Here is a 16,140-nt window from a genome sequence, read left to right on the forward strand (position 1 = left end):
ATGATCAATGAATATGAAGTATTATTTTTCCAGAAGCCCACTCACAGTGTCAGCATATAAACTTGATGTTCATTTTGTGTATATATCATACAGTTATAAAACTAAGTTTGAAAACCAAATAGGTTCAGGTTTGCAGTCATCTGTTGTAGGCACAGTGCTGGTGCCTGTGTAGAGAAATTTAGCCAGGACTGAAACAATACTCCGGGTTTTATAGAGCTTTCAATTTAGAGTAGGGAGATAAAGTAAAACAAATATATAAAATATGTACTATGTCAAGTGGTGGATGAAAATTGCAAAAAAGAAAAATAGTGAAGGGAGAAATCAAAAAGAGTGATCATGCTGGAGACATGGTACTTTCGATGGTATAAGAACAGGTCATTCTGAAAATGGTCTATTTATAGGGGTAATTTTATGATCTGAAAAATATTTTTAAAATCACAAAGATACATGTTTTAGTGTTAATCCTTTGACTGTAGAGTCAAAGAGATGTAGGTGTGCATCCCAATTTTGCAAGCCCTAAGCTCTGGGACTTGAGTAAGTGGGTTCCCCTTTGACAACACTTTTCTCCTTCAACAATTTATCCTAAAAACAATTAAGCAATTTAGTACATATTTAGGTATAGAATGTTTATTGAAGTATCATTTATAATGATAAAAACTGACAACATAAAACATCTCATTATAATTTTCTAATTAGACAAATTACGCTATAGAATTAAAGTGGAGTGAGTACTCTGAAACTACAGAATGTAGTTTCATAGTAGTATACACCAAGATGTTATAGTAAATCTATATTTATAAATATGATATGATATTCATTCTGTGTATGTTTATGTGTATGTGTATAATACATATATATCTGGAAAGGTGGAAAGATTAGAAAAATAAGCATTTAAAGATACAAATACAGTATATTTGATTAAATTGTGAATGGATTCTCTTACTTACATTTTGATTTTTATCAGATATCAACATATAATATTTTAGCCAAAACCGGTTTGGCTCAGTGGATAGAGCGTCGGCCTGCGGACTGAAAGGTCCCAGGTTTTATTCTGGCCAAGGGCATGTACATTGGTTGTGGGCACATCCCCAATGGGGGGTGTGCAGGAGGCAGCTGGCCGATGTATCTCTCTCATTGATGTTTCTAGCTCTCTATCCCTCTCCCTTCCTCTCTGTGAAAAATCAATAAAATATATTTTCAAAAAACACAAAAACAAACAAACAAACAACAATAATATTTTAGCAAAAATATAGACACAAATGTTAAATATCCTTTCCCCAAGAATTTTATTATTAACATATCATTTTTATAAATTAGAAGTTCATGTCAAAATTTGATCCATCCCATCCAATCTCAGCATTCATTTTATGGTTGTATTTATCACCATCTTCTAATTGTGAGCATGATGCTACTTAAGACACTATATTTTGAGACACAAAGTTGAACATGAAGTAATCTTAATCATTTTCTCGTCCTTAAAATAGTACAAATTGGATCAATTTGTGTAGATTATTATCATATAAAAATGAACAAGCATAGAAAATTATATTAAATAAGTGCTTTGACAGCAATAATAATAAAGTGTGTGTGTGTGTTTTTTTTAAATAAACGTACAATTTCTGTATCGCAGCCACCAATGAACATCCACTCCATCGTGGTGCAAGTCCAGTGCGTCAACAAAAAAGTGGGCACTGTTATCTACCATGAAGTTCGAATCGTGGTGAGGGACAGGAATGACAACTCACCCACATTCAAGCATGAAAGCTACTATGCCACTGTGAATGAGGTCAGTCTCTAAATGTTCTCTCTTTGTCCTTTTTTATACCAATAACTGACTATGCTATAAATGTTTTGAAATGAGTCTTCTATAATAATAGGCTTACCTGTTTAGAAATATCAAGAAAATATTTTAAGGAAGAGGGCTTTAGAGGGAATAAGGCCTGGGTCATTTCTGACATGATTTTAGGAATTTTCTTTGCTATAGGAAATGTTTGATTTATTTATAATAATGACCAAAATATTAATGCCCATGATCAGCATGCACAATTTTAAGCCTGAGTCCACCTGTATGCCTACTGACGCTCAACAGAAGCTATCTGTTTTCATTGTAAGGAGAAGAACTAATTTATTTTTGTATCTCTGAAGTGTTTGCAGTAATTAAATACTGGAAGAAAATATCTATTTAGGATTCTATCAATTTAAAGTCTTTCCTCAATTTTAAAATCATTTTGGTGTATTCAAAATATTTCAATACTATTATAGAAGCTCAGGGCATGAACTCATGCAGCCCTGCCCACCCGTGTGTGCCTCGCCTCACTCACAGCACCGCACACCCATGCCGAACTTTGTGGTTAAGGCATTAGGGCCACAGGTCTTTTATAATATAAATAACTCACAACTAAATTTTTATAAGAAAATTCTGATAAAATTATTAAAATGATCAAAAAGTAATATTATTGCTTTTACTAGAACATGCTTTTGTTAGTTTATTAACTTTGTTTTTTTGTTTGTTTGTTTGTTTGTTTTTTGGGTGTTTTTTTTTTTAGCCAGATCCTTTTTATTTTAAAATAAAAGGATCTGGCTCAAAAAACAAAAACAAACAAACAAAGAAAAGCATAGATTCCTTTTATTTTAAGATCCCTTTTATTTTTAAAAAAATTACTCTATTATAACATTTTTGTTATTCCATTAAGTCAGAAAACATTTTAAAGTCCCTCTAATATCATCTATTATGTGTACTTTAACAACAGAAAAAAAAGGAACCACATTTTAGCGGTTCTTCTTTACCTCCACGATGCTCATGTAAACCTTAAAAATATGTACCCACTTAGGATGAAATCAGTGTAATTAGGGTATTAACCTCCACAAGCTTTTGAAATTGTTGGCATGTATCCTATTTATCTCAACATTCTTCTATTCATAAGAAAATTAAGAAATGATGTTTTTCACAATCTGAGACTTTATAGTTTGTATTACTTTAAAATAAACACATCTCTTTTAAGTTTTAACAGGACAAGTTAATGATCAGTCAAGGCTTAACCTTTTTGAGTTACCATGACTGAACAGGTTTCTACTAAAAAAAGACAGATGCTAATTAATGTAATTAATCAGGTTACATAATTATTTTAGCATCTGAAGTATACTATTTCAATGAAATTTTTCTTTTTTTTATTTCAGTGATAATTTCATTTGGGCATAAACTTATATTCAGGTGAATTATTTTCGGCACAGATCTAAATGTAATATATATTTTATACCATATTTAAACTATTCCTAGATCCATATATTTAACTTTTGTAAGTAAATATATAATATACAAATTGAAGTTCAAAGTATTAAATGTGAAAATGTGATTTAACTACTTCCACTTACCCCACCCAAACTTTTCAGCACCTTGCTGAAAAATAATGTTCTCAAATACTATTTTAATCATGTCAGTCTCCTATTCAAAAATTGTATAATTTAAAATTATTGCCACGAAAAAGGCCATCTATCTCTGTTGACTAACTAAAGGCCTTCCATAATACGACCTTTTGTCAATGTATTTTTAACTTCAAATTTTTTATGATAAAGCTTCACTTCTTTCAGAATAATTTCTTCCTCTCACAAATATTTCCACTTCTTGAGCTTTGCTCACACTGTTCATTTTACTTAGAATGGCATCCTCCTTACCTCGCAAGTCCACAGGTTTTATTCATCTTTTAAAGATGAACTCAGACCTATTTCTATTTCCTATTTTTAAAGTTGTCCCCAGCTATTCACATTCATTTATCTTCAGTTTTTCCAAACTCCAAAATATTCATAATGTGGATAAATGTCAATTACAGTGACATAATTTATAGAAAAATCAAACATTTTATTTTCAGAGGTCCAGAGTTCTTTACAAAGCTGTCCATATATGGTTTCCTCTCAATGCATTTCCTTATAGTCAACTGAGACAATCCTTTTTCACTGGTACTGTGTTCATATTTTCCATAGTTTGATAATAATATCTCCCTTTGATTTTGCTCATAATATTTAATCTATTTTCTTGAAAAAAACACACAAAATGTTCATTTAAACCTCAAAATATAATTGCAAGGAAATAAACAAATTTCACTGTTCTTCTTATCTTTTATTTATTTGAGGAGTTCTTCCATAGTAGTACTTCTCTTCATTTCATTGGCTAGAATGGATATGTAAATCCATTGAAATTATATATACTTATGTTTATGTGTCTACACTCCAACTACAATGCTGATTTTAAAATAAAATTAAATACATTTTACTCTTCTGTGAAAGATTGCAAAATATTTTCTATGCTGTCTCTTTTTCTTTTACTTTGCTTAATATATTTGTATTGATTTCAGTGAGGAAGGGAGAAGGAGAGAGGGGCAGAAAAATCAATAATGAGAGAAAATCACCAATTGGCTGCCTCCTGAATGCCCCACACTGGGAATCAAGCCCACAACCTGGGCATGTGTCCTGACCAGGAATCAAACTGTGACCTCTTGATTCATAGGTCATGCTCAGCCATCGAGCCATACCAGCTGGGCCTGTCACATTTTATTATAGGCATGCAGTTAATACAGAATGATCTAAATGGTGTGTTTGTTTGTTTGTTTGTTTGTTTAATCACTCAGGGTTTAATAGATTGTTGGTTCAAAATATTTTACTTCATTAAAATCCTGAAGACAGATATAAAGTCATTATAACAGATGTATAAAAGAAGTTTCCAAAATTAAAGTCCTGATTAGTCACTATGAGAACACTGAGCCCTGAAGCAATAGCATGAATTGGCTATGTTAAACTGGTCACAAAGTTGGGAGTAAAACCTACATTTTCGGTTCAATCATCCCTTCACTGCTTATTGATAGACATCCTATTAACTAAATTACAATCATTTTCATGAAACTGATTTAAAAATAAATATCAGGGTTTATACATATAGTATTGTATCATCTACCAAATAAAAGAGTAACATGGTAATTGACCGTACCTCCACAATATCCACCAGCCAATCAGAAGTGAATATGCAAATTAACAAAACAAAGAAGGTGGGTTAATTTGCATGCACAGGCGCTGAGCTGCTGGGGCCAGGGCGGGATGCTTGTGAAATCACCATGGTGATGATGCTGGTGTTCTGCACCACCCCAGTCACTCTGGGAATATGGGCAGCATGGGAAGGCAGAAAGGGGGCTCCAGCCAGAGTGGAGTTGGTGCCGGAAGCCAGGGAAAGGAAGGCCCATTCTTGCACAAATTTTTGTGCATTGGGCCTTCGTGCATACACCCTTTGTAAGCATGTTCTTCTATTAGTATGTCAAAATCCTATATCTAAATACTGACCAAGGACTATAATGAGGTTTATAATTCCTTGTTTGTGTGCAAGACATGAGACATTGCAAATATTTTTCTCTGGGTAATTTAAGACTCTCTCTCAAAATGAATGTCTTGTTCAACTACATGTATAATAGTTGTAATAGCCAGCATAACATAAAAGGTATTTAATACTAACTGATATCAAATGCAAGTTTAATTAGCATGTTTATTTTACTCTACTTCAAGTTCTGTTATACTTAGTTCTCTGAACATGGCATGATAATGTCCTTCAACAACTCCTTAGATTAATGTGCTCATTAATTTTTAAAAATTGGATTCTAAAATATTTTAGTTTTTTTTAAGGTTTAACAGAATGATTTAAAACATTTTAATGATGCTCTCAATAAGCAGAAACCAAAAGCTAAATTTCAGTCAAATTAAATTCAGTCAAAGTAAGCCATAGAAATATATGATAATCTCTTTCTTGTTCTCTCTCTCTTTCTTCACACACACACACACAAACACACAAACATGCTCACACAAACACATGCACATGCACACACACATGCAAACTCTTAAGTCTACCTTATTTAATTTTTTGATTAAATATTAGTTCAAATGTTTATTATATATTTATAAAAATTAAGTGTAATATAAGTGGATAAATATTTATCTTTACAAATATATTTCTTATAATATGTTCAAAGCTTAGACTTTGTTATAATGAAAGTGATTCATGAAATAGTATTATTATGTTTTTATTATTTATTTAAAATACATCAGAGCTATTTATACATAAATAATATTAATAAAAGTAATGGAATACCATATAACCCTCATCCAATTTCCCCTGCTGTTAATATCTTTCATTAGTATGATACATTGTTTTTTTAAATAACTAATGAACCAACAGTGAAACATTATTTACTTGAATGAATATTGTATTCAGATTTTCTTAGTTTTTATCTAATATTTTAGTTCCTTAACATTTTCTTACTTTAATGACCTTAATAATTTTCAGGAGTGGGATGGTTTATAAGTTATTTCTTATTTTGGGTTTACCCGATATTTCCTCATGATGATGGATTTTGTTCAGGAATACCACAAGATGCTGTATTCTTCCTAGGACATAGCAAGAGGGACATACAATGTCAATGTGTTCTGTTACTAGCAATGTTAGCTTTTTATTGCTTTACTAAGTTAGTGTCTGCCTCTTCTTTTCTACTTTATTTACTAATTATATTTACTTAATAATTAATAAGTATTTAAAACTGTTTGATGAAGAATGACTTTAAGACTTTGTAAATATCTTGTTTATCATCATATCTTCACTCACACTTTTATTAGTGATTTATAAAACATTGATTTGGCCGAAACCGGTTTGGCTCAGTGGTAGTCTGTGCTCAGTCTGCGGACTGAAAGGTTCCAGGTTCGATTCTGGTCAGGGGCATGTACATTGGTTGTGGGCACATCCCCGGTAGGGGGTGTGCAACAGGCAGCTGGTTGATGTTTCTCTCTCATGGACGTTTCTAGCTCTCTATCTCTTTCCCTTCCTCTCTGTAAAAAAAAATCAATAAAAATATATTATAAAAAAAACACATTGATTTGTTGAAAAGCCATTGATGAAAATGCAAATTATTGTGGTGTATATATTTTCTTCATTTCATTTTTTTCCCCCTTGATCATTTAGTGGGTGCTGTTTCAGGCATTATGAAATGCACTGGCAATAAATGTTTGGTTACTAATGAGGTTAGCATACTGAAATCATAGTGAATAAAGGAATTTATGAAATAATTTGCTTGCTGAAAATCAACCTGTTTTCAATAGCAGTTATTATTCAATGTGAGTTTTCTAAAATGCAGGCAAGAACTGATTTGAATTTATTTGTTTTTCTGTAAAATATCTCAAAAGCATTTTTTTCTTAGGGCTAAACGTAATTTATTTTTTATGGAATACATCATCCAAATTACATCATTTCAGATTATCTGTGCATCTTGGGTTTTTTAATGTGTCAAGTTCTATTTATTTCTTCTTTTGTTTCTCCATCTGTGTTGCAGTCTTTACCTACCAAATATTAGAATCATGACATGAAGCAGAAGCTCTGTTAGCCTAAAATTGCTTAACTATAAAGTAATTATAATTTAAAAAAATGTTACATGGTTATAGTAATAATTAAAAAATGCATTTTAAAAGTACTTAATACAGATTTTGGCCTTATTTTCTTACAAGTCAACTCTGCCTTAAACATATACTTTATAACTAGTGATATATTGAAAAAAATCAAGGGGAATCTCCACAAATGAAATGCAAGAAAAAGTATATTTGTAAGCAGGCAGTAATTAGTGGAACATAATTAAGAACTTCACCTTTCCTCAGAGTGGTGAAAATACATTATCTTTGAATCTATCCAATTTGAGCGTTAAACTTTCCCGTTCAAATTTTTTTTTAACCTTTGTGCTATTCGTTCACATTGTATCATAACTGTATCATCTTTTTCCATTTAAAATATGAAGTTTTTCCATTTAAAATATGAAGTTTTTACTTTGTTCTTATCAAAGTAATTCTGGTAGATTGAAGAGCACAGATGGCCTCCATGATGAAGTATTACAATGAAATTCCATATATAGTTAAGTATTTAAAGACATTTTATATGTTTGTATGATAGATCCCATATATAATTTAGATGACTTCTTATGCAAGTTAAATATTATTTTTTTAGGAATATACTCCATGATATTAAAAACTTGATCAATATCTCCAAGTATTCATGGAATAAAAATCACTGGACCTTCAGAGCCATTCCCATTCACAGAATGTCTTTGAATAGACAGTATTAGCATGTACTCTAAAATCAAAAGCTTCTGAGGAAAGAAAGAAGTCTAGGCACTAGTTCCTTTTACTTGTCCCAGTTCTTCTCCCCTAAGGGATTAACACATTCTTTCTAGAAAGCAAGATACAAACAGTAAGGGGGGGAAAAAAGAGAAGAATAAAGCAATGGAAAGAAACATAAAAATATTTTTTCTAATTTAAACCTGTTTCAGCTGTCCTAAAGAATTTAAGTACTTAATTATTAAATCTTTTCTTTTCAAATTCCCACCCAAGGATACTTTTTTCATTGATCTTTAGAAAGATTGTAGAAGAGAGGGAGAAGGAAAGAGAGAGAAAGAGAGAAGTACATCAATGTGAGAGAGACACATTGACTGGTTGGCTCCTGAAGGCACCCTTGCTGATCAAACCTGCAACTGAGGTATTTACCCTTCCTGGAAATTGAAACCTCAATCCTTCCATTCTTAGACATACACTCCAACACTCTGATCTGTGGACACCCTCACACTCCAAGTGCTAAACCCATGCCACCCCCCACTTTGAGGCCAACTCCTTGTGTGCACAACCCTATGTAATGGTGAGAGAGCTCTTTGGTAAACAGAGACTATGCTCAGAAAATCAGGCTAAGGCACAGCAATACTGAGAAAGAAGAGTAAAGTAGGAGGGATCTCAATACCAGACTTCAAACTATATTACAAAGCCACTGTTCTCAAAACAGCCTGGTACTGGCACAAGAACAGACAAATAGATCAATGGAATAGAATTGAGAACCCAGATATCAACCCAAATCACTATGCTCAATTAATATTTGACAAAGGAGGCACGAATATACAATGGAGTCAAGACAGTCTCTTCAATAAATGGTGTTGGGAAAATTGGACAGACACATGCAAAATTATGAAACTAGATCACCAACTTACACCATTCACAAGGATAAACTCAAAATGGATACAGGACTTAAACATCAGACGGGAAACCATAAAAATACTAGAAGCATCCACAGGTAGCAAAATCTCAGACGTATGCCAAAATAACTTCTTCACTGATACTGCCCCTAGGGCAATGGAAGCTAAAGAGAAAATAAACAAATGGGACTACTTCAAAATAAAAAGCTTTTTTACAGCAAAAGAAACCATCAATAAAACAACAAGAAAGCCCACGGTGTGGGAGATCATATTTGCAAATATTACCACTGATAAAGGTTTAATCTCCAACATTTACAGACAGCTTATACAACTAAATAAAAGGAAGATGAATGATCCAATTAAAAAATGGGCAATGGACCTAAACAGAATATTTTCAAAAGAAGACAGAAGGAAGGCCAAAAGGCACATGAAAACATGCTCAAAGTCACTAATTATCCGAGAGGTGCAAATCAAAACAACAATGCGGTACCATCTCACACCTGTCAGAATGGCCAACATCAACAAATCAACAAACGACAAGTGTTGGCGAGGTTGCGGAGAAAAAGGAACCCTCGTGCACTGCTGGTGGGAATGCAGACTGGTGCAACCACTGTGGAGAACAGTGTGGAGTTTCCTCAAAAAACTGAAAATGGAACTCCCATTTGACCCAGTAATCCCACTTCTAGGAATATATCCCAAGAAACTAGAAACACCAATCAGAAAGGATATATGCACCCCTATGTTCATAGCAGCACAATCTACAATAGCCAGAATTTGGAAACAGCCTAGGTGCCCGTCAGCAGATGATTGGATCCAAAAACTATGGTACATCTACACAATGGAATACTATGCTGCCATAAAGAAGAAGGAATTCTCATCATTTGCAGCAACCTGGATGGAATTGGAGAGCATCATGCTGAGTGAAATAAGCCAATCAACGAAAGAGAAACACCACATGACCTCACACATCGGTGGATGATAAAGATCTTTATAAACTGATGAACCAAGAGACAGATATAGAGAAAGTAAAGCAACAGGCAGACTGTCAAATTACAGTGGGGAAGGTAGGGATATCAGGGGGAGATAATAGATCAACAGAAGGACTTGTATAAATGCATATAAGTACAACCAATGGACATAAAACTATGGGGAGGGAGGGGATGTGTGGGAGGGAGGGAGGGGGGCAATAAAAAAAATCAAGAAAATATGTAAAAAAAAAAAAATAAATAAATAAATAAAAAGAAAAAAAAAGAAAAGAAAATCAGGCTAAGGGCTATGAGCAAGGGCAAAACCACAAACTTGATGGCAGCGTCACCTACAGGAAAATCAAGTTTCCAGCAGCCGACCTGGTGAGTTATATAAGAACCAGAGAAGATACACAAGCTTAACTATGAATTCAGACACAGAAGTAACAAAAAATCTGAAGCAGATATATTAACAAGGATGCAGAAAATTCCAGATGTAAGCAGGACCAACAGAAAATATCTCCAACTCAGTAATAATTAGGAAAACATTGAGATGTCTGATACTTTAAAATGCAAAAGCAACAACACAAAATTTCAAGAAACTGAAGAACCAAAGAAAAGTCATCATCAAAAGATAACAATCTACAATAATCAAACTAAAAAATATGGATATTGGTTATTTACCTGATAAAAATGTCAGAGTAACTGTTTCAAGGAATCTAATACTACAAGAAAGCATAGAAAGACAATTCAATAAAATCAGGAAATTAAACATAAATAAAATAAACAATTTAATATATATAAATCATCAAAATGAAACAAACAGAAGTTTTGGAGCGGCATAAGTCAATGAACAAGATGAAAAACACAATAGAAAGTATCTGCAATAGAATAGACCAAATATTTTAAATAAGGTGTCTTTAAACAAAAAATACATAAAATAAGGTTATGTATTGATCAGTTGATAAAAATGTTATAACCAGAGGTTTTAAGAACTTAACTCTGTATTCTCCTAGCAATGAAATAACCTTGTATTCCTTTATCTTTGTTTATTCAGTGTCTGTGGTAACTTTTTAGAAAATAACTACCTAGAGTAATGAAAATCAACAGTATTTATATAAAAACATGAATGCAATGCTTCTGTGGGAAAGTATTGCCCATTAAGATTAGTAAGGACAAATGTTTGCTTTGGGGAGCATAGTTCATAATTTTCATGTTGCCTTGAGTATCTATGGGTCATAAGATATCTAGACAGTTAACTGAGAACAGCTCACCTTTACATTCACATTCTAATTTCCCTCATGCATCTCTTTGAAATATTGAATTTTCTTGCATTTGTTTTCTTTAACAGTGACATATTTTGCATTTATTTATACATTTTTGTATTTCCCAATAGCTGTATGAAATCATTTGTGAAAGAGCACATGAACTAAATAAGTTATACCCTCTGGCAGCTACCCAATCTAATAATCATCCCATGCATAAAATGCCCTTCAGAAAACCAAATTTATTTTTCTGAGGCTTGTTGGTATGTTAAAGGACATAGACCATGCTATTTGCATGGTAGATGTGCCCTGAGAACTGTGAATAATAAAGTATAGGGCAATACATTATAATAAACTACCTAACTGTCATGTGATGATTTAAACTTCCACATACTATTTAAAATTTCACAAAGCACCAGTGTGCAATGGCTCCTCTAATGAGAATAAGTAAGGGTAATATGTGTGTATTTATATTCATCTACTATGTATGTGCTTATAGATATGTATATATTTCTAATGGTTGTACATATGTATATATTTCTATTGGTTGTAATGAAGAATATTAATCATGTAGGATTCTGAAATCTAATATTTTTTAAAAACCATTTTGTGTATTCTAACTCTCAACTGTTTGTGTGCATCTAGTATAGATTATTTCATTGGAGCCCTTTTTGTCTTGCCAGTCTTTCCATATTAGCACAAAATATTTTATCTTTTTTTTTCCTTAGCTATTTCTATTATACTAGTTTCAAATATTCCACACCCTAGCACATATCTGAACAGACTAACTATCTGAGTTGTAGATTGTGTTTATAATGTGTAGATCCATTTTAGTTCTGATGTTTTAATTCAACCCATGACACAGTGATTTTCTTTTCCAACAAAGATGTTTGAAGAAATACTTTTAAGTTTATTTCATTAGATATCTGGAAACATATTGCTATCATTCAATTTAAAAATTGCATAATTTAAAAATCAAATCATAACTATATAAGAATGATAGAAGTTTTATGAGAGAGAACAGTGTCCTTCGGGTGAGGGGTTACACTAAAAATATATAAATTTTACTTGGAAGCCTTTTTAGTTAACTAACATTTCCACTAAACCCGTACTCCAATGGTCTTTTAGTGCTACATGTGCTATTTTTTTTTCCAATTTATTGGGTTGACTTTGGTTAATTGGATCAAATAGGCTTCATTTATAGATTTCTACGATACAAGATCTGTATATTGAACTGTATGCCCTCACCTAAAGTCAAAACATTGGCCACCATACATTAGGCCTCATCTAATCCCCATGTTCCCCACCCCTTTCCCTCTGGCTACCACCACGTTGCTGCTTGTGTCCATGAGCTTCAGTTTTATATCCATATATGAGTGAAATCCTATGGTTCTTATCTTTTTCTGATTGGCTTATTTCACTAATCATAATATTCTAAAGGTCCATCCATGTTGTCGCAAATGGCAGTATTTCATCTTTTCTTATGGTTGATTGTGTATATGAACCAAGTCTTCTTTATCCAGTCCTCTGTTGCAGGACACTTTGGTTGTCTCTATGTCTTGGCCACCGTGAATAATGCTGTAATGAACATAGGATGCATATATCTTTGTGAATACTACATGATTTCTAGGTTTTTGTTTGTTTTGTTTTGTTTTGTTTTGTTTTGTTTTTCCAAGGAGAGGGATTGCTGGGTCAGATGGTAACTATCAAGTTAAGGCTACATGCGTTATTTCTGTTGTATCTCTCACTTCATTCTCAGGTCTCTTTGACCTGCAGAAAGTCAAAAGTTTGCTTTTTTAAAGCTGCCTGCCTGGAGGATTGACTATACCCACTGAATGAAATGGGATGCTAAAATCTACCACTGCTGTACTTTGTACTTTTGGTATATTTTTTTAAATCATAATTGTATTTTATTTTTCTAAGTTGGAGGTTACAAATTGTAGGAGTTACTGTGCCAGTGGATATGTTTTGTTTGTTCCATTAAATGCATAATTTATTTATCTAAAATCTGATGCCAACCTTAGAATGAAGAGGTTATTTATAAAATTAAACTATTAGAAGACTTAGCAATAATGACACCTTATTCCATTATGCCAAGAATTTGCTGGGGCTGAGGAGCAAATAACACCTTAGAGAGGGTACGTGCTCCCCAGTTGGTATCATTCCCATCAGGCTGTTGAAGGTGATCCACAAATAAGTTGGAATATAACAAATGAATAGGGATACTCAGGTAAAGCTTGAAGAATGGAGACTCTGGATGTAGGGACAACTTGTGCAAAGACCTACAGGTAAGACAAAAGAACAGTGATTCTTTGGTGGAGATGAATCTATAATAATAAAAACATAACATGCTAATTAGACTGTACATCCTTCTGGATGAAGCCTGGGCTGTGAGGGCCAAGCCGCTCGCTCGAATTTCGTGCATCAGGCCTCTGGTAAGAAATAAAGCCAGACACCAAATCCTGGTTGTATATGCCTCATTAAGTTTTGTGGTTGTTGTTTTAATCCAAATGAAAATATATGACCAACTCCTGTCACATAACAGCTTCCTACTCGAACAATCTTGTGAGCACAAATCAACGCCCTCCTTTCTTTCTCCTTTGCTAGTAGGAGCATCTGTTGTCTTTGACATTCTTGCTGAAACTTGCCACTTGCATGTAATTACTGACCTGAATTTCATTGAGCTCTCTGAAATTTTTTTTCTTTCATTTTAAAATAGAGTAACTCACTTGCACATACAATTTAAATTCTAGCTTGTAGATAGCTTGATGCATTAAGGTGTTTTTAAGGAGGAAACACAGATGCATTTTCTCCACGGGGGCTAAGACGCTAATGGCCATAAATTGGTCCAAATGTGCTTCAGACTGAATGTGGGTCTTCTGTTTCTCTATCCCAATGCGAGGACCATGATGTTGGTAATTGTGGACTTTAAACGCTCTTATGTAAGGTTTCCTTTGAGTCCCTTTGGGTCTGTGATTGTGGGCAGCTGTCGACTCCTCTTTGTGTAATAAAGGACTGTGGGTTTTTTTTGTGCTGGAACAGTTCTGGTGTGCTACTGATGAAGTGAGAACCGACAGATTTCCTCTTCTTTTATTTTCAGCTCACCCCAGTTGGCACCACGATATTTACAGGATTTGAAGGAGACAATGGAGCTACAGACATCGATGATGGCCCAAATGGACAGATAGAATATTCGATTCAGTATAATCCCGATGATCCAGTATGTACATACCTGCTTGCAGTGTGACTTGACACTGAGAAATAAAATCAATGCTTACTTCTTGTGATATTTATTATTTACTCTGTTAGCTCCTAGAACTACATTAGTAGCAATAATATAATTAAGTGCTACCTCAAAATTGCATTCTTTTGAATGTGGGCTATGCTTTGGAAAGCTCATTATTTGGTGGTATTTGTAGGGAATCATTAAAGTGTGTTTAGGTTTAATAAGGCATTTTTACTAAATCTCCATGATGTTTGTGGACTCCTAAGCATTCTAAAGAAATCACTGGATGTGGTATAACCACCGTGATTCATAGGCTTTATGGAACTTGGAATGCCACTGCTGCCACTTCCCTACCCAGGAAACCTGAGGTGGAGATGAGGACAGAGCCTCTGGCTATGGGTGTTTTAGGCTGCGAATTTATTTCTTCCAATGATATATTTAACACAGATGAAAGTGAAATTGTTTTGCTGAGGCTAAAGCTGGTGTTGTGCCTGCCATCTTGTCTTCCTCTTTTCCCAAGACAACTTCTCAGAACATCATGGGCTTCCCAAAGCATACTTTTCTGTTTGTTTGTTTGTTTCCCAAAGCATAGTTTTGATTTGTTTTAATTTTTTTATGTTTTATTGATTTTTCACAGAGAGGAAGAGAGAGGGATAGATAGTTAGAAACATCGTTGAGAGAGAATCATAGACCAGCTGCCTCCTGCACACCCCCTACTGGGGATGTGCCCACAACCAATGTACATGCCCTTGACCGGAATCGAACCCGGACCTTTCAGTCTGCAGGCTGACGCTCTATCCACTGAGCCAAACCGGTGTCGGCCCAAAGCATAGTTTTAAACTCATTTCTTAAATGAGATTTCTAAAGGAATGCTTCTTTCCATTAATATTAGGAATATAAAAAGTGGTGAAGATAATATTATATCTTTATTTTTATATCATGTATTTCTAAGGTAAGCTTTAAACAATCAACAGAAATGACTGTGCTTGTTCAGACTAAAAATTCACAAAACCGAAGATCTCCATCACAAGTTTATTGTGAGAATTAAGTGAATTGTGAATGAATTTTCTCCTTTTAGTCTCAGAAATCAATCAGTGAATAATAGTATCTCTCTTGCAAAGGAGAGAGCACAGGCTCCTAGGTGAAGTGATTTACCTGGTATCATGCAGCCACTTCTAAGCTATAGAGTCAGGACTCTGATTTGAGAATAGCATGTTTTGTGTTCTAATAAAATAGTTGTGTTAAAATTTTCCCAAACATTGGAGAATGAAAAATGAAAAAAATGAAGAAGAAGAAAAAAAAAGCCTATGGGCATAGCAGGGTCAAGGGAAGACGGGGAGGGCGTGGAGTGGTTTGTTTTTCTCCTATAAAGTTTGTCTCCACGTGAAACCAAGAGATGGGGAAGTAATGAGAAAGTGACAGAGAAGGACAATAAGGATGAAAGGTTACACAAGAAATGGAGTGGAAAAGATCAAAGAAATAGAGGAGAAAAGGGCAAGAGAAACAGATTTTCCTTAAAAGTTACAAACAGGCAGCTGACTGCACATTTTATTTCTAAACCATTTTCTTTACTGTTTAGGTTTTTAAAAGAATTAATTATATGTGTGTGCCATGTTCCTAGCTCACAGTTTATGAAGGCCATTTCCTAATCTTTA

At 33.7% G+C, this 16,140-nt stretch overlaps 1 protein-coding gene across 1 annotated transcript in view; it reads left to right on the forward strand.

Moving 5' to 3' along the window:
* Positions 1 to 16,140, forward strand: part of PCDH15 (protocadherin related 15) — a gene marked incomplete at its 3' end in the record, with an annotated part of 622,267 nt that overhangs the window by 247,660 nt on the left and 358,467 nt on the right. The window contains exons 6-7 of the mRNA XM_084903437.1: positions 1,631 to 1,786; positions 14,360 to 14,479. Of these exons, the coding sequence (XP_084759563.1) occupies positions 1,631 to 1,786; positions 14,360 to 14,479 (276 nt within the window). The remainder of the gene's footprint in view (positions 1 to 1,630; positions 1,787 to 14,359; positions 14,480 to 16,140) is intronic.

The sequence above is a fragment of the Pipistrellus hanaki genome, assembly GCF_964339955.1.
Source record: "Pipistrellus hanaki genome assembly, chromosome: 14".
In the NCBI taxonomy this organism is placed as follows: domain Eukaryota; kingdom Metazoa; phylum Chordata; class Mammalia; order Chiroptera; family Vespertilionidae; genus Pipistrellus; species Pipistrellus hanaki.